General features: G+C 45.4%; 1 protein-coding gene across 4 annotated transcripts; it reads left to right on the top strand.

Annotated features, from left to right (window-relative positions):
- The first annotated feature begins 378 nt into the window (after nt 1-378).
- ZNF605 (zinc finger protein 605) lies at nt 379-24,565 on the top strand. Of its 4 annotated transcripts, none has more exons than XM_061142236.1 (8): nt 379-429; nt 3,302-3,334; nt 4,936-5,010; nt 5,112-5,233; nt 7,122-7,286; nt 15,741-15,861; nt 16,099-16,191; nt 19,525-24,565. In XM_061142236.1, the coding sequence occupies exons 5-8, from the start codon at nt 7,272-7,274 to the stop codon at nt 21,318-21,320; spliced, it is 2,025 nt and encodes a 674-aa protein (XP_060998219.1). In that variant the 5' UTR covers nt 379-429; nt 3,302-3,334; nt 4,936-5,010; nt 5,112-5,233; nt 7,122-7,271; the 3' UTR covers nt 21,321-24,565. The 4 variants fall into 4 exon arrangements, with proteins under 4 accessions (XP_060998219.1, XP_060998220.1, XP_060998218.1 ...); XM_061142237.1 differs by having other exon boundaries at nt 428-557; XM_061142235.1 differs by lacking the exon at nt 379-429 and adding an exon at nt 444-622.
- Nucleotides 24,566-24,777: the final 212 nt, after the last annotated feature.

Here is a 24,777-nt window from a genome sequence, read left to right on the forward strand (position 1 = left end):
CCCATGGGTTCGCTAAGAGTCAGACACGACTGAGCGACTTCACTTTCCCTTTTCACTTTCATGCACTGGAGAAAAGAAATGGCAACCCAGTCCAGTGTTCTTGCCTGGAGAATTCCATGGACGGAGGAGCCTGGTGGGCTAAAGACCATGGGGTCACAAAGAGTCAGACACGATTCAAGCGTCTTAACACTCACGCATGATCAGAAATGAAAAGGATGCTGCGCAGATTATAAGAGGGAAGCGCCCCCTGTATCCCACAGCCGAGCCACAGAGCATTTTGCAACAGGAAACCTCACACCTGTCCCTTAGGGAGGCGCGCCGCAAGCCCCTCTGGGAAGTTCTAAAGCGAGTGGGACTCTGGGAAATGTAGTTCTGCGTGGACACTTCCGAGGCCCAGCCGCGTCCGCCTCGGCACTGTGGACCAGAGGGGTAAGGGTGTGGGGGGCGGGACTGCGGGCTGGTGGTAGCCTCTGCGTCCGACTGGGGCCGTGCAGTGACCCCGGCGCAGACCGGCTTGGGGCGACGCCGGCGTGTGTACGAACCAGCTCCGGAGCCGGGTACGGGGGGAGGCTCGGAAGGACTGTCCTGCTGCGCAGGCGTCGATTCCGGTCCAGGTGCGGGGGTACGTTGGGGGGGGGGGGGGGGTGAGGCTGTGGGGGAGGGGCATAGGGCGGCACGGAGTGGGGCGCGGGGTAAGGGCTAGAGGTGGCAGAAGAGCGCAGAGGCGGGAGGGAGCGGGATGAGGGGCAGCGTTTGGAGGACTGGGGTCTGTAGGGCTGGGTGTAGGTGGCGGTGGTGTGGGAGTCTGGGGGGAGATTTGGGGGTCCGGGCGAGGCCTCCGGTCGTGGTGGGCGATGAAGGAACTGTGAAGGAGACCGTGAAGCTGATTAATTTGGGGGTCACTTGAGGGTTGAGATATTGGAATGTCTGTGGAAATCAATAATTGGGGTTAGGGAGGCGTGAATTGTTGTGAAACTAGTGGAGGGAAGGATTTTTTTTGAGGGGGGAGTGTTTAGCCTTGTGGGTGGCGACATTAGGAGCTGGGAGAGAGGGAGCCCAGAGGTCACCCTCCGGAGTGAATGAAGGGCAGCATGGGGTCATTCATTGTGCACTGGGGAAGTGGATTGAGGGTTTGTAGGAATAGTTAAGGCTCTAGTGATTCATGATATGGGTGCCTTGGATTGGGGATTGGAGCCAAAGGGATGAATGATAAGGCCCTTCAGGGGAGTCTGTTTGGGCAGCGTTTAGAGGGCTCCAAGTGGTTGAACTGAGGATTTCGTTGACAGGCCTGTTGGTTGCTGCAGTGTTAGACTTTGTTCCGTGTGCTCCTGGAAAACAGGAAGCTTAAGAAGTGTACCCCTCTACAGGTTTCAAGGAAACACCTTCTTGCAAAGAACCCTGTTCCCTCCACAGGACTCCCTTGTTTACCGGTGACAAGGCCATAGATAAATATGATAACGAACTCCTCTCATCCTTTACCTCATCAATGATTAGCTGAATTGTTTGTCCTCACCCATCAAAGCACTTATTAACCAAACTTTGGTTCAGCTTCCCTTCCTCCTGCAGTTTCCTGAACTTTGATGCGCTGCAGCTTGAGCAGCCTTACAGCCCAGACTCACCGCCTGCACCCCCCCCCGCCGAGAAGTGGCCAGCCTTGGTGAAATGTCCTGTCATCTGCCATCTGGTCACCTTGCCCTTTGATCCAGCATCCTGACACCTTGCCGAGATGCTTCTACCTCTTAGGGCCACAGCATTCTCCCTACTTCAGCACCCCGCACCACCCAAGCTAATAAATTCTTGGAGTGAAATATTTCTTTGCCAAGTCTGCATTTTTTAAAAGATTCACTTATTTATTTTGGCTGTGCTGAGTCTTCATTGTTGCATGCAGGCTTTCTCTAGTTGTGGCGAGTGGGAGCTGCTCTTCAGTTGTGCTCAGGTTTTTCCTTGTGGTGGCTTGTCTTGTGGAGCCCGGGCTCTAGAGCACATGCTTCATTAGTTGCGGTGTGTGGGCTTAGTTGCCCTGAGGCATGTGGGATCTTCCCCCACCAGGGATTGAGCTGATGTCCCCTAAATTGCAAGGCAGACTCTTAATCACTGCACCCCCAGGGAAGCCCTGCATTTGTTTTGACCTGACAGTTTAGTGGTAGCTTTTTCAGTGGAGGGGAGTGACTAGGGTGGCCCGGGCTGGTGAGTGGTCCGGGTCCGTGTTTGGGGATCTGGTGACTGAGACGTCAGGTTGGAGGCTGTGTATCAGTGTTGGGGGTCTGTGCTTAAGTTGATGGGTGGCCTGTTGAGGGTTATGAGTGAGTGGAAAACGGGGGTGGTATTTGGCATTGTTGGAGGGGCTGGGGGTGTTGGTGTTTGTGTGGCGCTGGAGGCCCTTGCAGAGTGATGAGCTGTGGGGGTGTCAGCAAGTGGTGGGTGAGCACAGGGTGGACTAGAGAGTGGATATCAAGGAGGTGAGTGGCTGGCAGCCCTATGTGATGAGGGGCTGAGGACCACTGGGGGTTTAGTGATGGGGGCTAGTTTAGGTGGTAGGTGGTGATGGGAGATAGCAAGCCTGCAGGGGATTCTGTGCAAGCACTGATGGGGCACCTGTGAAGGTGAGTGGGTGGGTACCCATAGAAGGGAGTGATGGGAAGTCTGCAGGTGTCCTTTGGGACTCAGCATGTGATATTCCAGTGACAGTTTCTAGTCAACGAGTAGACTGGAGATTGTTGAGTGGGGTTTGGAGGAGCCAGTGATGGGGTTTCTTGGTGGCATTGAGAAACCTGTGGGAATCGGAGGTAAGTGGCTCTGGGGTTGTAGTCAACTAAGGGGTCTGTCGGGATACCTGTGGCTATGTGCAGGGCCGAGTGAGGGAGAGCCTGCTGTGACCAGGAACAAAGGGTTCAGTGCTGTCTGATTGGGGATCGAGCTGTGGTGAGAGACTTTGGGATTCATTGATTCACATACTTCTGTGGATTGGTTTTGTCACTGATGTTTGGTGGTTGGGAGCTTTGCTAGAAGACTGTTGGGGACCCACAGTGTGTGTAATTGATGGCCCAAACACCCTAGAGGGATGGTGGACACGTTGGGGTCAGTGGTTGTGTGTTCAGTTATTGGGGCTGGGGAATTCTCAGGTGGTCAGTTAGTGTGATTGAGGCGGTCTTTGGAACCTGTGTTTGAGAGGCTGTGGGTGTTGGTGATTGCAGGGCCTGTGAGCGTGGTGTTTTGGGGTTTGGATGGATATGTGTGGGCTCAGGCAAGACTCTCAGGTTGTGACTTCTGTTCGATGACTATGTTGTCTTTTGTTCTTTAGCCCTTCTCATCCAGCACGTGCATGGCTTTGTTGGTGAGTGATGGCTCCTTTTACTTGATGTTTCCTTGTTTAAGAATTCTCAGTGACCCCATTGACTCTGAATCCTCCCACTTGTGTCTGATGCACCTTCACGGGTGTGGTTGGCCTCTGGCCTTCCAAAGGGGGCTCCACCTCCTCAGGGCTCAGCTAAGAGTCATCTCCAAGGAGTATCCTCTATCCACCTGCTTGTCTATCACATTTGAAGTTTCTTCTGAGCACTCTGATAGTCAGAAATTATTTTGATGTCTGTTTCCCACCTGAGAGGGCAGGGATCATCTGTCTTATTTCGTGGTCTCTCCCATCTGTCCAGAGCAGGGCCCAGTAGTAAGAGACCCTTAACAAATTGTTGCTTTCTTGGGCCATAAATGAGACTGTGAGTGTGTGTATATGCACTGGTGTGTGTGTGTGTGAGAGAGAGTGTGAGCATGAGTGTGTGAGAGAGATCTGATGTGGATGTGAGAGCAGAGTGCAGGTGTATGTTGGATCCTGGGGGAGAAACAGAGTGACTGTTTTGGGTGTTAGTACAGTCAGCACGTCCCCTTTTCCAGAGAAGCTGCAGGAGGTCTCCTGTGCATCAACCCAGAAGGGGTTCAGATGAGATAGATGCTTCCAGGGCAGGTGGGCCTGCATCTCAGGGACCCCAGGTTTGGAAAGCATTGACTCTGGAGTCTCTTCCCTCGACCTCCTAGACCACTGGGACCTGCTGTTGCCTAGGAGCCCCAAGGAGCTCCCTGCATGTGCCAGGAGGAGGTGCTTTTCCCTTGGGTGTCACTCTCTGCTCTCCCAGGATGCTTTTCTTGAGAGACCTGTTCTCAAGCACCACGCTTTTCACACTGGACTGAGGAGAGTCCAGTCTCACTGGGGGATGTTGATTTTTGTGTCTGCTGCACCCACACATGGGCAGAACCCATGGCATTACTCTCCTTTCCCACCAGTAGGAGTTCTTCCTGCCCTGGATGCCCTTGCTCTGCCCTCTACCACTGTTTCAGTCAAAATACAAAATCCAGTCTGTCTTTCCAGCCTGGCTGGTTCTTGACTCACTGCGGGTCCTCTCTGCACCTGGTCCACACTGGGACCTGCCCTCCCTCCCTGGCCCATGTCGTCTCTCGATTCTCTCAAGGCCCTCGATCGATGATGCTGGGAGCTGGTCTGTGGTCTGGCCGGCATTGAACAGTGTTCCTGGGTTTCCTTTCTTTTTCCCTTGCCAACTGAGCAGTTTGGGGCTCCTGAGCAGGTGGTGATGAAAGCAGACTTCCTTTGTCTGATTCCAGCCCTCAGCCCAACCCTGAGGGTGGCAGGAAGGGCCTCGAAGGGGCCAGTGTTCTCTCCACTCTTGTTAGTGGCCCTGGAGCAAAACCTGGTGGTGTGCTGACACCCAGGCATAACTTTCTGCTCTCATTTGTGGAGGACAAGTCCACACATCTCTCTCTGTTCAACTGGGACCCTCAGGATGCCTCCTTCCCCTCCCCGCCATTCTTAGTAGAACAACAGGCTCCTGCTCTGAATCTCCTTTAGGAATTATGTTCTCTTCTTGCTCAGTTTACTTTCTGGAAAAGTGTCCATTGATTGTCCATCATGTCTGGTCTTCCTTGCAGCCTGTCAGCCTGTGAGGACCAAGCCAGGAGCACGAACAGCTCAGTGGGTGCCCAGCAGTCACTCCCAGACCACAGGTTTGGATCACAGCACTGGACAGATCTCAGTTGGGAGGTGGAGCTTGTCCCTCGTGTCCCCAGGTTTACCAGGAACTGTGTTTTTGGACACTTCCTTTCAGGTGTACCCTCATGAAGGAAGTCACATCCCTGTGTGACCCCGCCCCTGTGGCGTCCTTGGCTCTGATCCAGTGTCTGGCTGATGTCAGTGACCTGGCTCATGAGCGGTGGAGAAATTGAAAGTGTAAGTATTTGTGTGCACAAAGATGTAGTAGTATTTTGTGATTATGCTGATCTTAACTGTTGGTCCATCTGTTCCGATAATTCTGCCTAAGGTGATCTCTGTTATACAGTTTGTGATCTTTTAAAAAGTTTTTAAAGTAGTGGTTGTGTTTATTTATGTGGTTATTTGACTCTTTGTGGATAGAGTTTAACAAAGCAATCCAGAAAACTTCTCCACAAAAATAGAAGAGAAAGAATAGTTTTATTATTGAATAAAAATTAAACCAGAATGTGATGCCCACTTTAGACAATCTGCTAAAAACATTTCAAGAGACAGGAAGAGATGGTGTTCTTTTCTGTAGCCAGGCAGGTACAACCTGCTAGACAGACCTGCAACACAGTCTCAAGGGATTATTTGTCACACAGAGTTCATCCTAAACTTACCTGGAAGTTGGAGTGGCCACTGTATTAGCTGCTTGCCTTCACCCAAAGGAAAAATACACTTCTCATGTCTTTATGATGGGAGGTAATTTTCCAGCTTGGAACTGGGTGCCGCAGTCAGGCCAGTCAGGCTGCTGTCCTCCCAGAGACCAGGAGATAGGGATGTGTCTTCCTAGATGATTTCAGAGACACCTCCCAGGTCCATAAGAGACCTTGTTGAGACATTGTTGAGTTGTTAAACTTAGTTTTAGAAAAGATTTACGTACATCCCAAAGGGGCAGAGAAAGATTTTGTAATTACACATTTTCTACAGTAAATGCTCTTGAAATAGGGATCTGAGGGGTCTTTTTCTTTTTGTTTGCCCTCACAGGCTCTGAGCTTTATCCCCCTAAAGGTGTTATCTGTCTGCTCTCCTGTTCCAGTAATTGCCTTAGAGAAGGGCTGGGACCAGGCCTTGGAAGCAGAGGGGAGGGAAGGGGCCCAGGGCCAGCAGTGTGGACCTCAGAACCACTGGGTAGCCCCATCTCACCCCCTCTGCAAGCAGCTCTTCTGAGCAGGGATCAGAGACCTTAGAAGCAGGCTGTGGAGCAGTTTCTCTGGGGTACTTGGGAAGGTGGGAGATGCAAATGTGCCTGAAGGCAGCTGGGATCCTTGCCAGTTCTGTGATGCCTAAACTCAGCAGGGATTTTGATCTGTCTCCTGTCACCCCTTGGAAGCCGGTGGCCTGGGCTGTTGTGCTGGTTTCTGAGGGAGGAGCAGGCAGTGTTTGCCCCAACGTGAGGTGAGAAAGAAAGGATGGTAAAGGTTCCTTTAGGCCTCTCTTGTGGCATCTACCCTGGGTTGTAACCCTGTGGATCAGCTGCAAACCCACACCCGAGTGTCAGCCTCCCCGAGGCCTGTCTCCCCTTGAGGTCTCACCCCTTCTTTTGGCCATTTCTTTTAGTTCCTCTGATCTATGCTTTCCTTTGGCTTCAAGACTGATTTTGGAGTAGAGGGCCAACACCCCAGGCTGCTTCTCCATCTTGATCTAAAAGCCCTTTCCTGTCCCCTGTCCTGCCTGGAAGTGAGTTGCATTTTATTCTGTAGCACCTGTGCCAGGCATTTCATTTAAATGCCCTTCGGGAAACGATGCTGCAGGGTCAGTGAGCCAGGACTGTCTTTCCAGACTTTGTTGCTGCCCCTGCAGAGTGGTTTGAGGTGTTAGGCTCCCCTGGGGCCTTTGGTTGAACCAACAAGCAGGTGGCTCCCGTCAGGCATTCCCATGTGGGAGCTGGGCTGCAGAGCACAACGTGTGCTGCAGGCCTGGCCTGGCCGTGGTTGGCTCAACGGACATGTGCCAGTAGCTCACTCTCCATCTTGTTCCTTAGCACTAGCGAACAGCCCGTCTGAGTTCCCCGTTATAGAGAACCAAGATTGAGGTCCCCAAATGAATGACATCATCTCAAATAAGATTCCCATTGCACCTCTAGGCCATGGGTCTCAGGAACAAGAAGACTTGTGTGAGATAAGAAAGAAGAGGCCTCAGGACTTGGGGTGCATTCACATCTTTGACCAGAGGTTCAGAGCATCAGGACAGAGAGAAGTCACAGAGAGAGCAGGTTTCCCAGGACTGGGGGAAAATGTTCAAGTCACAGGTAAGTTGTTTGTCCTCCAGTCATTTTATCTGTGGGTGTGATGAGGCTTCCAGGCATTCCTACAATCAACAGGAAAGGTTTAAATACATTTAAATTGCAGCCAGAGAAAACGTAAACCTGGAAAGGAAGATGGTCAAAAGAAACACAAGGTGGACCATAGAATCATACAGAAGTCTTGAAGCTGGGACACAGATATGTGAGAAGTAAGGCCCTGCACTGCTAGAATTGAGCTGCAAGCCTCCTTAGGTGTCACCAGAAGCCGCCATAGAAAGAAAAACAGGAATAGCTGCGTGGTTTCCTCTGTCAGAAAGCAGACCATTATTGACTCAGCAGAAGCAAACGTTTCCTGATGATTACATGTAAAGAAAACACTTGGATAACTGTTCATGTAGATGGCGTGGTGAATGACGTCTCTGAATGGGTGAACTTATTTCCAAGGGCTATTCCTTGCGGGGATCCTCAGTGTAGGTGGAGGACGTGGGAGCGGGCAGCGGGTCTGGGCACACACCCTACTTGTGTTCTGCTTCTAGGGAAGAAAACCTGAATCATCTTGCAGAATTGGTTGTTACAAAACCTTCAAGTGGCCTCCATAAATATTCTCTCGGTTGGAAAAAAAATTATTTACTTATTTATTTATTTTTGGCTGTGCTGGGTCTTCATTGCTGCACAGGCTTTTCTCTAGTTGTGGAGAGTGGGGGCTAGTCTCTAGTTGTGATGCACAGGTCTCTCACTGCAGTAGCTTCTCTTGTTGGGGAGAAGTGGAGTGGCTACTATATTAGCTATTTGCCTTCACCCAAAGAAAAAATACACTTCTTATATCTTTATGATGGGAGGTAATTTTCCAGTGTGGAACCGGGTGCCCCAGTCAGGCCAGTCAGGCTGCTGTTCTCCCAGAGAACAGGAGACAGAGATGTGTCTTCCTGGATGATTTCAGAGACACCTCCCAGGTCTATAAGAAAGACATTCTTGAGTTGTTAAACTTGGTTTTAGAAAAGATTTGGTTGTTAACAAAAAAAAGGTCTGGGGCGTGCGGGCTTCAGCTGTTGTGGCACATGGACTCAGGAGTCGTGGCTCCCAGGCTCTAGAGCACAGGCTCAATAGTTGGGGCACATGGGCTTAGCTTCTCCGCAGCACGTGGGATTTTCCCGGATCAGGGATCAAACTGATGTCTCTTGCATTGGCAAGCGGATTCTTTACCACTGAGCTACCAGGGAAGCCCTCAGTCCATCTTAGCTAGGAGTTTTTTGGCTTCTGTTGGCAAAAGCTGGACAGGAAGATGTCTGGTTTTAGCTCCTTTTCCTGGCTTTTTTTGATCTGTGTATATGTGATTTACAGTGTTGTGTTAGTTTCTTCTGTACACCAAAGTGAGTCAGTTACACATTTATATATGTGTATGTATGTGTGCTAAGTCGCTTCAGTGTCTGACTCTCTGTGACCCTGTGGACTATTGCTTGCCAGTCTCCTTTGTCCATGGGATTCTCTAGGCAAGAATACTGGAGTAGGTTGCCATGCCCACCTCCAGGGGATCTTCCTGGTGCAGGGGTAGAAACTGTGTCTCTTACATCTCCTGCACTGGCAGGCGGATACTTTACCACCAGCACCACCTGGGAAGTGCACGTGTGCACACACACACACACACACACACACACACATTTTTCATATTCTTTTCCATTATGGTTTATCACAGGATATTGAATATAGTTCCCTGTGCTATTCAGTAGGGCCTTGTGGTTTATCTATCTTATATATATAAGATATGTATATATAGATATCTATCTATCTATATATATATACATATGTAATAGCTTGCATTTGCTAATCCAAAACTCTAACTTCATCCCTCCCCACCCCTTCTTCCTGACTTCGTTGACTCAAGAAACAGGACTGCAGTGTCCCTTCAAAGCGATTCCTATCCAACTAGCTAACCTCCATGCTCTTTTCCTCCCTCCCTTTCTTTCTTTTAAAAATTCTGTTGTTTAAACCACTGTAGGCTTTTCTCTGTTCCTGCTGTGTTCTGAGTCAGGAGTTCAGCAGAGCTGAGAGGGGTGAGCTGCTGATAACCACAGTACCAGGGTGATGGTACCAAAGCCTCTAATCACTGTGATGGCACGGGTGAGAACCAGATGCTGAGGAAAGTGCCAGCTTCCCGTTACCTTTTCCTGAGGAGTGAATGGTGCCTTGGCCATGCGTGCGTAGCTCAGCACGGTTGTGGAGGTGTCTTGTCCTCACTGCCCGGGGAGCCGTGAACAAAAGCTTCTGGCAGGTTTATGGACTTGGGGATTGGAAGGAGGGGAGGTGGAGGTGGAAGTGGAAAGTACAGGATCCTGGATCAGAGTAGGGACAGTGTCTTCAGGTTCCCAGCCCCCCGCCATCCCACTTTGCCCTGCCACCACAAGGGGATTTTAGTGAGGTACCCAAGAAAGGTCTGTGTCAAAGGCTCCAGGTAGAGACATAGGGCGCCCCGCACCCCTCGAGTCTGTGGGGAGAGCACAGGTTGTGCTTCAGGTCTGGAGGTGGAGGTGGGGGCAGCATCACCCAGGAGGCCTGGGGATAACCCCTTGTGACCTGTGGTGAAACCTGAGCATTCACATGTAGGTTTTTAACCAGGAGCCAGACTCCTCAGTTCCACTGCTTGATTTTTCCACCTGAGTGAGAAACAGGCTCCCCCATCATGTACCTGAACAGGTCAGACTTGGAAGGACTTGGGGCAGCAGCAGACAGGGCCCTGAGGAAGACCCTGGAGCAGGGTGATCGGGACTGCCTCCCAGGTGGTCTCAGCTGTTTCTGAATCAGGAAGGCTTGCCTCAGTCCATCAGGAGGCTTCTCTAGTTGCTTTGTGAGTCTTTTGTGATCTGGCACAGGACAGCAGTTCACTTAGTACAGCCCGGGAAGCAGGTGGAAGCTGGCTGGAATGCCTGCCTGCCGGGGCTGAGACAGTAGCTTTCCCACGGCTGGGGATACACACCAGGAGTGCAATCCCAGAGTCCCCAAGCAGGATACATTTTCATCAGGCAGTGAGGTTAAACAGGGCCTTTCTGTGGGCCTCCCAGGACATCAGCCTCGTCTGAATAATTTAGTTCAGTCCTTGGTTTGTGAGGGACTGTCTGGGGTGCTTAGTTCCAAACTGTTTGTCCCAGACCCACCACCTCTTGGGGTGCCAACCGTGCCCAGGCTGTGGTGTCTGGGAAGTGTGGGGGCCAAGGTCAACCTGTGCGGCTGGCCAGCAGCCCCATCAGGCCAGGAAGGCCAGGAAGGTGTCAGTCTGCATCCAGACAGAGCAACACAGGAGTTGTTTCTTTGTTTTTTTTCCCCAGGAGGAAGGAAAAGCTCTAGGAGCAAGTCTGAAAAACAAAGATCATTGATATCCTTCTCCCGCCCCTGTGCCTCTCCTGGTGCTAGGCTTTATTTTCTTTTTTCTGTTATCGGTGTGTCCCATTTGATAATCAAAACTTTAAAAGAAATCATCTTCTGTTTTCATCCAGACTCTGTCTGGAAAGACCCTTTGTCCCTACACCGAGGGGCAGATATTTTTATATAATTTAACTGGAGCGATCATGTTTAAGAATTGGTTAGCAGAAACTCCTTTGGCCACAGCAATCAGAGCAGAAAAAGAAGTAAAAGGAATCCAGATAGGAAAAGAAGAAGTGAAACTCTCGCTGTTTGCAGATGACATGATCCTCTACATAGAAAACCCTAAAGACTCTACCAGAAAATTACTAAAGCTAATCAACGAATATAGTAAAGTTGCAGGATATAAAATTAACACACTGAGATTTTAAAAGATTTAAAAATGGTTTTACATGGGCACTTCCCTGGCAGTCCAGGGGTTAAGACTTCATGCTCCCAATGTAGGGGGCACAGGTTTGATGCCTGGTCAGGGAACTGCTAAGCTCTCACATACTGCACAACATGGCATAAATTTTTTTTAATAATGTAAATTAAAAAAAAATTAAATGAAATGGTGTTACATGATCTCCCACTTGTTGAGCCTTCAGGACGGCATAGTAGGGAGTGGAAGGTGCTCACAGTGGCTCCCACAGAGCCTGAGGCATCAGTGACTGTGAAAGGAGGACCGTGATTGCAGACGGCCTTTCCAGGTATCTGGCACAGTGAGAAGGGCCCTCGTGGGAGCTGGGACACTGGGTCCCAGGCTGCCCTTCTGAGCTCTGTGCTCCAGACTGGGGTTACCTTGACTTCTCCCATCAGCCCCTTAAGTCTCTCCTTAAACTGTTTATTAAGACACTCACTGAACCCCGTAGCAAATCTGGGGCTATGATCAGATGCAGTGAATTTGAAACCCAAAAAGGAAGTAAACTTGGTAAGGTGGAGCCTGAGAGTGTGACTTGCATTGGGGGAACCCATGAGGATGGCCAGACCAGACCCCAAGAAAGTGTCAGGGTCCAGTGAAACCCTCTGGATGGGATGAGAAGCCCAGGGAGATCCACCTGTTGAGTACATCCTGGCACAGGAGCCTGTGCTGGGCAGTGTTTTCTACCTTGTCCAGCATCTGGAAGGCGGGACAGCTTTCCTCAATATTTCGGCCCCTTCTGACAACATGGCAGCACATGCATGTGGGCCCAGCCTGGGACAGTGTCAGTTTCCACAGCATCCTGTCCTGGATCCAGAAGGGGTTGAGCATGTCTCTTGCTTTGGACGGGGCAGTTCTAGACTCTTTTTGGTGAGCATCCACACAGCTGACATCAGTCTTATTAGGAATAGAACTTGGTTCCGTCCGAATGTGTCACCCCCACGGGGGGCTTGTTTTATATGTTTGAAGCTTGCTGCAGGGTCAACTGTAGTTCATGAGGTGAGAGACTCAGCGTCCTCAACATGCCTCTGTGTTCCAACCCTGACCGTGGCAGTCTCCACAATCTCCGTCATGGCTGGGGGTGGAGGCCAGCAGGGGCACACAGACACTGCATCAGTGCCAGTTGCACACTCAGTAATGGGGCCCAGGATAGTTGTCTTTGGAGCTGGTGGCACCCTTAAGGCTGGGTGTTGGGTTTGGGGTGGGAGGGCAACTTCCACCCTACGACCTGTCAGGTAGAGCCTTTGTAATTGCTTGTGGTTAAGCCTGAAAAATTCTGAGCCAGAGTTCTTGCACAAGTTTTAAAACATGTATAAATTCATGTAATTAACCTCACAGTCAGGACTCAGAATAGTTCTCTCTCTCCCGAAAGAGTCTTGGGTGTCACCTTCCTGCATCCCTAACCTCTGGCAATAACTGATCTGTTCTCTGTCTCCATAGTCTTGCCTTTGCCAGAATGTTAGATAATGTAACCATGAGTGTATAACCTTTCATACTGACTTTTTTGCTCATTCTTCAGTAGTTTGTCCCTTTTTCAAAAGATGAAAACTCCCTGATGGATTTCAGGGAAAAGCTGTTTTTTTTTTCTTTTAGCTGTGCTGGGTCTTTGTTGCTGCAGGCTTTTCTCTAGTTGTGGAAAGTGGGGGCTACTCTCTAGTTGCAGGGCAAAGACTTCTCATTGTGGTGGCTCAGAGCACAGGCTCTAGGCGCACAGGCTTCAGCAGTGGAAGCTCCCAGGCTCTAGAGCACAGGCTCTGTAGTTGTGGTGCACGGATTTAATTGCTCCTTGGCATATGGGATCTTCCTGCATCAGGGATCGAACCTGTGTCTCGTGCATTAGCAGGCAGGTTCCTTACCACTGAGCCACCAGGGAAGCCTGAGTTTGTCCCCTTTCATTGCTCAGTGGCTTCACACAGTAGGGCCCATGTGTGGAGACACTGGTTTCCTTCTCTGTTCACTGGTGCACGACATCCTGGTTGCCTCCAGTTCTTAGTAGGCTGTGTTCATCTGCATATAGGTTTGAACATAAGTTTTTGGGTGAGCATAAGTTTTCAGTTTGTTTGGGTAAATACCTATGAATGGTCTTGCTGGGTTATGCGGTAGGTCTACGTTCAGCTTTATGAGAAGCTGTGAAAGTGCCAGGGTCCCTGCCCTGTGTTCCCACAGCATGAGCGGGAGTTGCTGTAGCTCTGCGTCCTCACTGTCATTTGTCAGTTCTGTTCTGTTACTTTTTCATTTTAGCCATTCTGATAGGAATGTCATAGCAACTCAGTGTTATTTTAATTTGCATTTCCCTATTGACAGATGATATTGAACATTTTTTCATATATTTTCCATCTTACATCTTTTTTGGTGAAGCATGTGGTAAGATCTTTTGCCCATTTTTTAAATGATGTTACAGTTTTAGTGCTGTTAAGTCCCGTTAACATGCTTTCTCAGATAAGTGATTTGCAACCATTTTCACCTAGTGTGCGCCTTGTCTTTCCTTTCTCTTAACGGTGCCTTTCATAGAGAAAAAAATACTAATTTTGAAACAGTTCAGTTTTATTAATTATTTCTTAAATGGACCATGTGTATTCAGTGTTATATCTAGAAACTCATTGCCAAATCCAGTCACCCAGTTTGTCTGTTGTTTTCTCCTAGAAATTTCATTGTTTTGTGTTTCACATTTAGGTCTGTGTTCCTTGTTAAAAAAATCTGTTTATTTGTTTTGGACTATGCTGGGTCTTTGTTGCTGTGTGGGCTTTTTTCTAATTGTGTTGAGCTGGGGCTACTGTGTAGTTATGGTGCATGGGCCTCTCATTGCGGTGGCTTCTCGTATTACTGAGTACAAGCCCTAGCGCTTGTAGGCTTCATAGTCTTAGCACGTGGGCTCAGTAGTTTCAGCTCCTGGAATCTAGAGTACAGGCTTTATATTTGTGGCACACAGGCTAGGCTGCCCCATGGCATGTGGAATCTTCCTGGATCAGGGATTGAACCCATGTCTCTTGCATTGGCAGGCAGATTCTTTATCACTGAGCCACCAGGGAAGCCCTGTGATTCTTTTTGAGTTGATTTTTTGATAAGGTGTACGGTGTGTCAAGGTTTTGTTCTTTTTCTTGTGGGTATCCACTTACTTTAGCTCACGTGCTGAAAACTCCTTGCTCTGAGGAGTTGTATGTGCACCTCTCAAAAGCCAGGGAGCTTGCCCGTGGGGGTCTGCTTCTGGGATTTCCATTCTTTTCTGGTCACCTACATCTGTAACCTCTCACTGATACCACCTTGTTATTGTGTGCATTTATAGGAAGTCCTGAAACCAGGTAATATGAGTCCTGCAATGTTGCTGTTCTGTTTCCAAATTGTTTTGGATATTCTGGTTCCTTTGCTTTTTATCCCCATACCCTGAATATACTTATATCATGGCCTCTGTAATGCCTTATTGCCTCTGGCCAGAAAAGACTGAAAAGTATAGGAGAATATGATGTTTTTCTCCTCATCTTTATATTTCTAGCACCTGTTCTAGGCCCCTTAATTGCTGGAAAAAACATGCATTCTAAAGTATAGCTAGTTCCTACTTCAGACCAGAACTGCTCAAAGGGGAGGAGAGTGTTCTAGAAAGGTAGATGTGGTTTTGGTTCTGACAGTGACTGAGAACCATTCCTGTCACTTAGCAGGTAGTGAGCTGGCATACTGTGAAGGCCTTGCACCGTATGGGGCAGACATGCTCAGCCAAGTGGTTTAGTCGCTCAGTCTTGTCCAAGTCTTTGTGACCCCATGGACTGTAGCCCACCAGGCTCCTCTGTCCGCTGGAGTGGTTTGCCAATTCCTTCCCTAGGTAATCTTCTCGACCTAGGGATCAAACCCCCATCTCCTGTGTCTCCTGCATTGCAAGAGGATTCTTTACCCACTGAGCTCTTAGGGGAGCCCTTGCTCAGCTAAGAATTGTTACCAAATCCCAGTGGTACCTTCTTTGAGAAACACTGCTTGTTTAAAAACAGCCTATTCCAACTTCTTATCCTATGGGTAGATGGGTGGATAAGTTTATGAATTCATAATGATGAATATTTTAATGACTCTTGTTTTCTCTCAAAGTATAATAATGCAAGATTAGGATATCATTTTACTGTGCAGAGAAAATTATCCCAAACCTCAGTGGCTGAAGTGTAAACATTTATCTCAGTTTCTGTGAGTTAGGAATCTGCCGGTGGCTCACCCATTTGGTTCTAGTGGAGAATCTCACATGACCCTGTCTTCAAAATGTTGAGAAGGGCTGTGGTATGAAGGTGACATCCTCCAAGCTCACTCACATGGGTGTTGGCAGACCTCTGGTCCTTGCCATGTAGGCTTGTCCACAGAACTGCCTCACCACGTGGCCCCTGGACTTCCCCAAAGAGAGCAGGAGAGCGTTCCCAAGGTAGAAATCATGTTCTCTTACAACCTGGTCTTGGAAGGGAGATCCCTTACTTCCACCCTATTCTATTCAGTGGAATTGAGTTGATAAATCCAGCCCATATTCAGGACAGGGGCAGTGTGGATTAAACAAAAGCACAATTCCAGGAGCTGGAGATCATGGGTCCAGCTTTCAGGCCACCTGTTGCTATCGAAAAGAAAGCCTACATTCAGCAAAGAGAATGACTTCAGATTTAACAGGGATTATGCTTTTTTAGATATCGTTTGAAGATGTGGCTGTGAATTTCACATTGGAGGAGTGGCAGCTGCTTAATCCTACTCAGAAGACCTTGTACAGAGACGTGATGTTGGAGAACTATAGCAATCTAGTTTTATTGGGTAAGAACATTCTTATGTAGTACAGTGTGTACCTGGTAACTGGATATGCACATACCTCTAAAATATTACTGACTTTGGATTTAAGTTTCAGATGTCAAAGAGTCTTTGATTTTGACACCCAAGTGAACGGTTTTTATTTGCTTGCTTTGTTTTATAGCCTCTGAGGTGAAATAGTCTTCATATTTAAGAGTCCCCTCAGCCCAAGCGATTGGGACTCTCTCTGTTTCCAATTGACAGGTTATCAAGTTATCAAACCTGAGATGATCTTCAAGCTGGAGCAAGAAAAGCCATGGTTATTAGATGAAGAAATCCTAAGTCAAAACTTCTCAGGTGAGAAATAATCAGCTTAGTGGCAGACAGAGAAAATTAAATCTCAGGTTTTTGATGATACGTTGGTACTTCTGAAATGTTATTTGTAAAACTCCGGTTAAAGCTTCTCCATCTTTGGAGTTGACTCAGGACTCTGTGTCCTGGTCTCCACATCAGGGTGTGTCCCCTTTGGTGGAGCTGGTCATGAAATGTGCTTGCATTCTTGATCAGACCTTTCTTTGAGTTTCCCCAGTTGACTTTTTCTTCTCTCCTGCCCCAGTCCCACCTGCAGAGGTAGGCTTCTTTTCTCCTCTTTAAGAATTCATAATTTTTTTCCTGTTTTAGATGATGCTGTTACCTTTGAATTTCCTTTATTGTTTTTCTTTTCTCTCCCTAATTTATCAAATTTCTGTTTCAAACCCACATAGAGTAGACGGTGAATCCATGGACAGAGGATAGAAGTCTAATGCCTAAAAGCATTCTTCTTGCCTCCTTGCAGATAAGAACTTCAGGGTCAGCGTCCAGGGCGTCTTTCTGGTGCCTTTGGTATTTAGCTTCTAAAGCTTCTTGTTTATCCCTTCAAATGGTCTGTGGGGGTTTAAGACTTGCTGTGTGATATTTTGCCTCCATTTGAGTTGAGGACCCTCACAGTATGGCAGCATCTTATCTGTGCAGTTTTTTCCTGTGCCCAGAGGTCACAGTTGACTCCAGTTGAAGAAATTCCTTCCGTGTGTCTTTTACATATGTTTCTCTGAATGTAGGCTTTTGTGCGCACTTTTTCAATTAGACACCCTCCCCCTCTTTAAGCTCTATTTTTTCACTTCCGCAGGGTTTCTTGACTCCCAGCCTTTTCTGAAATCTCTATCTACTGAGCAGTATTGTAGGAACCTGGGCCTGATCACACAATATCTATAATTTCTTAACTAATTAGGTCTTGAGGTTTTTTTCCTACATAGAAAGATGGTAACTAACTTATTATTCTCAGTTCTCTATGACATTTATGCTGTGTAATTACTAAATATTTCATTAATTGGTTGTTGTGAGGCCAGGTAAAGCAGGATCGTACTTATTTATCAAATAATTTCTTTAGTACAAAGGTTTTCATCTAAGTAAGTGTTTCAGCTTATTTGGGAAAATACTTCAAATTACAGATGTCTGGGCACCATTCATATGGATGATTAGGACTGGATATGCATAGTTTGGAAAAGCTGTCAAGATAGACTTTATGTTCCTTCATTAATTTAGAACCACTGCTATTTTGTGAAATGAGAGGAGTTGAGATAAAGTATAAGTCATGAAATAACATTGCAGGACCAGGGAATTTTAATTTAGAAGAAAATACATTGTTTGAACATGATGCACTTGTGTCAAAATGCAAAGTTAATTATCAGGATTAACTATATAGAAAGGAATTGCTTTAAAAGTTTAATAATAAGTGAATAAGGTTGTATTGAGGGCTTGTTATATACTATGTAGTGGGAGTACATCAGTGAAAAACTCAAGCCTGTTCCCTACCTTCATTACATTCCAGTGGGAGAGACAGAAGTACCTATCTGATAAGTGCTATGAAGAGAACAAATAGAGTGTTTGTTAGTGTGCCCTTAAAATGATATGAAACAGGCATACTGGAAGCTGGGCAGGGAGAGGCTTTCGGGGTCAGTGGGGCAGGGAGGAGCTCAGTGTTGTGAGAGGAAGTTGAGGGCTAGAAGGAGCCAGGCATGCAGGGGTGTGTATGCTGTGTTAATAGCACAGATTTATCAAAGGTTTTTAAGCAAGAGGTTTAAGCAAAAGGTCAGAGTACATTTTCTAAAGATTGCTGTGTGGAGACTAGAATTGGGAGGGCGTGAGCCTGGAAGTGGGAATATCAACTGAAAAATAGGATTAAATGAAGGCTGAATGGATCAGAGTGTAATGGAAACAGAGACATGGGGAAACAGACCTGTACCCCTACCAAGGGTGATACTAGTAAAACATGGTCTATGTGTTTACCAAAGTGCCAAGATTTTTAAAAAAATTTCTTTAATGTTTTTTTGGTACAGTTTAACCTCAGTATGGTTTTATATCATTTAACTTATTAATTTGGATATATATCTTAATCTTATTTCTTGATTTGAATTAAAATTTATTTTTCTTTACTCTTACATTTCATGAAACAATTTTTTATAAGCTCTTCAAGAGTATCTCACACTTACATGTCTGTGAGACATATAAGTGTCTCACACTTATATGAGATACTTATACAAGTGGTATCTAACTTCCCTCTCTAGTCTTTAAAATGCCCATGAACAGTGTTATCATCTTGTACTCACTGAAGCTCAAAACGTTGAATCTTTTTTTTCTCCTCCATATCCACAGCTCTAGTTAGCTCTTCTTCTGAAATTCTGATATATCTGAGAGTTGTTAGATGGGGCTTTTTTGCCTCCCCAGAGAAATTAACCTACAAAAAAGGAGTGATTGCTTTATATTTGAGATCTTGCCATAGTTTTTTCATCTTGAGAGTATTACCTCGCAATTCCTAGTAAAGAATATCATAAAGTAAACAGGCTTAAAAGATCATTAAGGGAGATCACAGATAACTGTACTTACAGGGTAAAAAAGAAAACTGTCCTAATGTTATGCAAAGCATACTTGTGGTTTCAAGTAATTTACATCATATACAGATTCAGTATATAGATGATGATTCATTTAAAGTATCAGAAACCTTAATAAAGGTGTTGATGGTGAGCTCTGGAGAACTCTTAGATAATTCCAAAAATAGTTCTCATGATGGTGAAATTAACAGATATCAGTAATTTGGGTGATGATTTTGAATGAGGATGCTTTTTGAATGTGCTGATAGTACAGAAAACTAACATATCTCACCTTTTAGACATGAAAGTTGATATCCTGTGTTTGCTGTCATTGTATTCAGTGTTTCTTCCTGTGTGACATTCAGTACTATGTACTAATCTTGCTTTTCTCTGTCCTGTGATACTCAGTCTTCTCTCATGGGAATACCTACTTGCCTTTTTCTGATTTCTGCTAATAATGTCTGGGCGTGTAGAAGATAATCAGGTTATTGTGGAATGAGTACAGTGTTTGATTAGAAATTGCTTGTCTTTTTTATCTCATCATGATCACTTGAATATATTTCACCTTTATTTTAAAGTTTGTGTTTATAAACGTTTGTAATTTCAAAATCTGTTTTCATTTCTATTAAAAAGTTCAATGCCTAATAAGTAGATATTGTATTTGGGAGAATTTTTTTTTTTTTTTTTAATGGACTGGGCTCTTAGGCTCCATTTCCGAAGATTTGTTCAATAAGCTTAATGATTAGGGAAATTTACACAGTATGGTTCATTTTTTCCTTTTTAGAAAAAGTCTGGCTAGATAATGATCTCAGAATGTGGCACCGGGATAATCAAGACAAGCTTAAAAGTTTGGAGAGAGGCCATGAATATGACATCTTTGAGAGAATGTTTCATTTAGGCATTAACTTTGATCATTTAGGAATGAGATCCCATAAATATGGCACAGGTGAAAAAAGTTTGAAACATCCTTTTGATTTTCTTATTCCAAAAAGTAACTGTGAAAGAAAGAAACTTGATGAACTTAATAGGAAATTATTATTTTGTATTAAACCTGCCAGAATTTATGGTGGAATAAAATACTCTGATGGCAATACATGTACAACAGTCATCAGTAAAGAGCCAGGACTCATTATGAACCATATACCACTCACAGGAGTCTGTTTGTGCATGGAATGTGGCAAGGTTTTTAATAAAAAGTCACAGCTCATTATACATCAAAGAACTCATACAGGAGAGAAGCCCTATGGATGCCAGGACTGTGGGAAAGCTTTCTCCCAGAAGTCATTGCTCACTATTCATCAAAGGACGCATTCAGGAGAAAAACCATATGGGTGTGGGGAATGTCAGAAAGCTTTCAGTAGGAAGTCACTGCTCATTTTACATCAGAGAACTCACACAGGAGAGAAGCCCTATGGCTGTGGTGACTGCGGGAAAGCCTTCAGCAGGAAGTCACAGCTTAAAAGACATCAGATAACCCATACGATAGAGAAACCCTATGGCTGCAGTGAGTGTGGGAAAGTCTTCTCCCAGAAATTAAAGCTCATTACACATCAGAGGACACACACAGGAGAGAAGCCCTACAGATGTAGTGATTGTGGAAAAGCCTTCTTTTGGAAGTCACAGCTTATTACTCATCAGAGGGTTCATACGGGGAAGAAGCCATATGCATGTAGTGAGTGTAAAAAAGCCTTCAGCAGGAACTCACTCCTCATTAGGCATCAGAGGATCCATACAGGAGAGAAACCCTATGAATGCAGTGAATGTGGTGAAGCCTTCATCAGAAAACCACAACTTGTTAAACATCAAATGACTCATACAGGAGAGAAGAACTATCAGTGCAGTAATTGTGAGGAAGCCTTCTTTAAGAAGTCAGAACTAATTAAACATCAAAAAGTTCATTTAGGAGAAAAACCCTATGGATGTGTTGAATGTGGCAAAACTTTCTTTGGAAAGTCACAGCTCCTGACACATCAAAGAACTCACACTGGAGAGAAACCTTATGAATGTAGTGCCTGTGGGAAAGCCTTCACCCAGAAGTCCAGCCTGGTGTCCCATCAGAGGACACATACAGGGGAGAAACCTTATGAATGCAGTGAATGTGGGAAAACCTTCAGTGAGAAGTCAAGTCTCATTCACCATCAGAGAACCCATACTGGAGAAAAACCGTTTGAATGTGGTGAGTGTAGGAAAGCTTTTGCCTGGAAGCCACAGCTTCTTAGGCATCAGAGAATTCATACAGGGGAGAAACCCTATGAATGCAGTGAATGTGGAAAGGCATTTGTTCAGAAAGTACAGCTCATTAAACATCAGAGAAATCATACAGGAGAGAAGACCTATGGATGCAACGATTGTGCAAAAGCTTTCTTTGAGAAGGCACAGCTCATTATACATCAGAGAATTCATACAGGAGAGAGACCCTATAAATGTGAGGAATGTGGGAAGTCTTTCACTAGGAAGTCACACCTTATGAGGCATCAGAGGATCCATACAGGGGATAAGTACTATGGATGCAGTGAATGTGGGACTGTCTTCCACAGAAAGGCTCAGCTCCTGATTCATCAGAGAAGTCATGTGCTGTAGACATGGGGTGAGTGTGGGGAGTCTGCCATCAGATGGCAGGCCCCTGACACTCCAAGGACATGTATGGGAGAGAAACTCTGTCACTGCAGTGACAGTCTCACCACATAGAGTTTAGAAAGAGAACCTTTTTTTGTTAAGTAGATGATATAGGAAAGTCTCCTCCCAGGAAACACAACTTGTGACTTATCGATGGCTCCTCAGTGTGGAACTCTTATCAGTATTTTGATAAGTATAGACCTTTCAGTCAAAAGTGCTGGGCTATTAAATTTTAGAAGACTGAAACAGGAGAAAAACTCAATTGTTGTAACAAGTGAGTGAAAATTTCATTGGGAAATGGTAGCTCAGAGTACACTAGAGAATACATACCCAAAGGAAATAACTGAGTATTATATACTAGAGGTCTCATGCAGAGGAGTAGTCCTAGTACTTTGAAGAATTTGATAAGCATGATCCCTGTTGAAATAATTCTTTAAGGAGGTTATGTTTACTGTATGTAAGTTATTGTAAGAAAATAGGCATTTTAAAGTGGTAGCTGTGTTTGAAGTGTGAAGACTTCTGCTTTCTGCTAGGGTGGTAAAATAAGAACCACATAAATTCTCCTGCTTTAAACAGCTAGAAACTACCATTTATGAAATAGTGGTTTTTAGACGTATGTCAAGTGCAAGTTTATGATCCCTGGCAGGAGGTGGACAAAGTGAGGACAGCCCCATGACTGCCCGGCCTACTCCCTGGGGGCATTGTCAAGGCTGCAGGTCAGGGAGTTGAATGAACATGGTCTTGCTGAACTGAAGAGGGTTTCTGAGTTGGCATTTGAGGAGCCTCGGTAGCTAGAACTTGCAGATGAAGGGTGCTGGGTAAGAAGGAGCTTCCCAGAGAGGAGGCTGCATAAATCCTCAGTGAGTCCCTCTTGAGTATTTGGCTTTAGTCCTTATTTGCCTGTGTGTGGAAGAAAACTGAGACTCTGAGAGCAGCTGCGCAGCAGGGAGCTGAACAAGCCCTGGGGCTTAGCATAGGCTGGCACAGTCTGTGTTCCCACCAGCCACTTGGAGGCAGCGTTTTGCACAGGGTCATCAAGGGGAGTTCCCAGAACAGTGTTGTCTTGGGGAGGGTGGAGAGTCACTTAACCTAGATTAAAAGCTACTCTGGACCCGCAGTGTCTGACATTCAGAAACTTACCTGGAGCACCAAGAGGCAGGAACATATGACTTGTAACTACAAGAAAAATCAGTCAATATAAAGAGGAAAGACTGAATTGATGGGAATTAGTAGACAAGTATGTTCACATAGCTATTGTAAGTATAAAGTAGAAGAAAACATGAATTTGATGAAACCCGAAGTGTAAGATATACTTTTAAAAGCTCAAATGGAACTTCTCAGGTTGAAAACAACTCTGAAAAATAAAAAAAATAAAAAAAACCCAAATGGAATTAAGAACATATTAGACATAGAAGAAGGAAAGAAATCAATGGATTTGAAGAGTAAGAATGAAAATTATCAAATGATATACACAGAGAAAAACACTGTGGGGGGAAAAGGAGCACAGGAAATTAGTTAAAGTGGTGTAATATACATGTAATGGAAGGTCTAGAGGAGAGAAGTGAGAGGGGGCAGAAAAGGGATTTGAATAAATGACGGCTGAAAAATACCCACATATGATGAAAAGTATAAACGCACATATTCAAGAAGTTCAAAGAACCCAACACAGAAGAAACATAAAGATGCCAATGAACATCACAGTCAGTTGATGAAAACTGAAGTTAAAGAGAACAATTGTTAGGAATTCCCTGGTGGCCCAGTGGCTGGGAGTCTGCCTTCCAATTCAGGGAGTGAAGTTTCGATCCCTTGTTGGGAAACTGAGATCCCCCATGATGTGTGGCACAGTCAAAAAAAAATTTTTTTTTAATTGAACAATTGTAAAATGCCTGGGGAAGAAAGGACAAGACACACCCACAGAGCAAAGAATAACAAGATACTTCTGGTCAGAAACTATGCAAACCTATAGGACAGCAGAGTGACACTGTTAAATTACAAAAGAAAATAAAGAACCTCCCCTGCCCCACAGCCTGGAGTTCAATTGCCTGTCAAAAACATCTTTCAAAAATGAAAGCAAAAAGGACTTCAAAAAAGCAAAATCAGAGAGAGTTCCTGCCTTCAGGAAACACTGAAGGAAGTTTGGGGACAGCAGGAGAACACTCTGGAAATGAAAGGTTCTGGAAATGGTGAATGCATGGGTGAATATGAAACATTTTTTTCTTTACTTTAAAATTCTTTAAAAAGGTAATGAACTGCTTAAAAACCAAAGTAATGACAGTGTACTTTGGGTTAAGATCTACTTAGAAGTGAAGTGCTACAGTAGTACTTAAGTACGAATCTATAAAGATAGTTGAAGAGACTTGTGTTGTCTGAGTCAGAGATGTGGGATGACTTGTATCTATAGCAGCTACATGATGAAAAGTGTCTGTATTATGGATCTGTACATGTGCTCATGTTCTGAGTGTTCTCCATGTCCACACCATTTTCCTCCTTTCTCTGTGTGCCCAGAGGGAGTGCACTGCTCCCTAGGATTTCTGCTTAGGTTTGGACAGGCGAGGTCTGTGTCACCCCTGCCTCTGTCCTGCTGGCACACATCTGGGGGTGTCTGTCCATGTGGCTGAAGCTCCCATGTTCACCACAGACCCTCCCCCTGCTCATCAGACATAAGGGTGTTAACTCTTCTGGGGGCTTCACCATCCCTGGTTGATTTTCTTAATTCTGGACACAATTCTGTAAATAGTCTGTTTATTAAATACTCTTGAGTTAATAATTTTGAGTATAATGTTTGTTACAAATGATGAACGTTTGACCACATTTTGAGTATCAGTTACTGGTCCATGGGGCATAGGCTGACATCTGTTGAGATTCCTCACACTCAAGATCAGTATTTTCTCTTTGTGTTTTAATAATTCAGTAAAAATTATGAATTCTTTATGTGTTTTGTTTTGCTGCAAACATAAATGACTCTGGAGATTGTTACCATCTGCTCCATATGCTGGTGGTCTTGCAGCGATAGACTGAAACATCATGAGGTCTTTGTGCTACCTCTGGGTTGGTTGACCTTACAAGAAAGCATTATTATTTTTGTTAAATATGTATGGACAAGAAAAAGGTAACCCATTACTGAGTGAAGAAAGAAAGGAATGATGTACTATACTTCCCTGTACTCATTTTAAAAACTTGTGCTGTGCAATTAAAATACTCTTATTCCATATTTGGCTTTTTTTTTTATTATGTATAATTCACATAGTCTGTCATCTGTACACATGATTTCCCATTTCAGAATTCAGAATCATCACCCCCAGAGAACCTCTTCAAAGGCTCCATACTAGATTCCATCACAGACACCATGCCAAATTGAAAATCAACTTTTCTAAGATTAAAACAGAGGTTCTTCAGGTATAGATTCATGTGTTCGTGTGTA

This window comes from Dama dama, chromosome 5 (genome assembly GCF_033118175.1).
Source record: "Dama dama isolate Ldn47 chromosome 5, ASM3311817v1, whole genome shotgun sequence".
Lineage (NCBI taxonomy): Eukaryota > Metazoa > Chordata > Mammalia > Artiodactyla > Cervidae > Dama > Dama dama.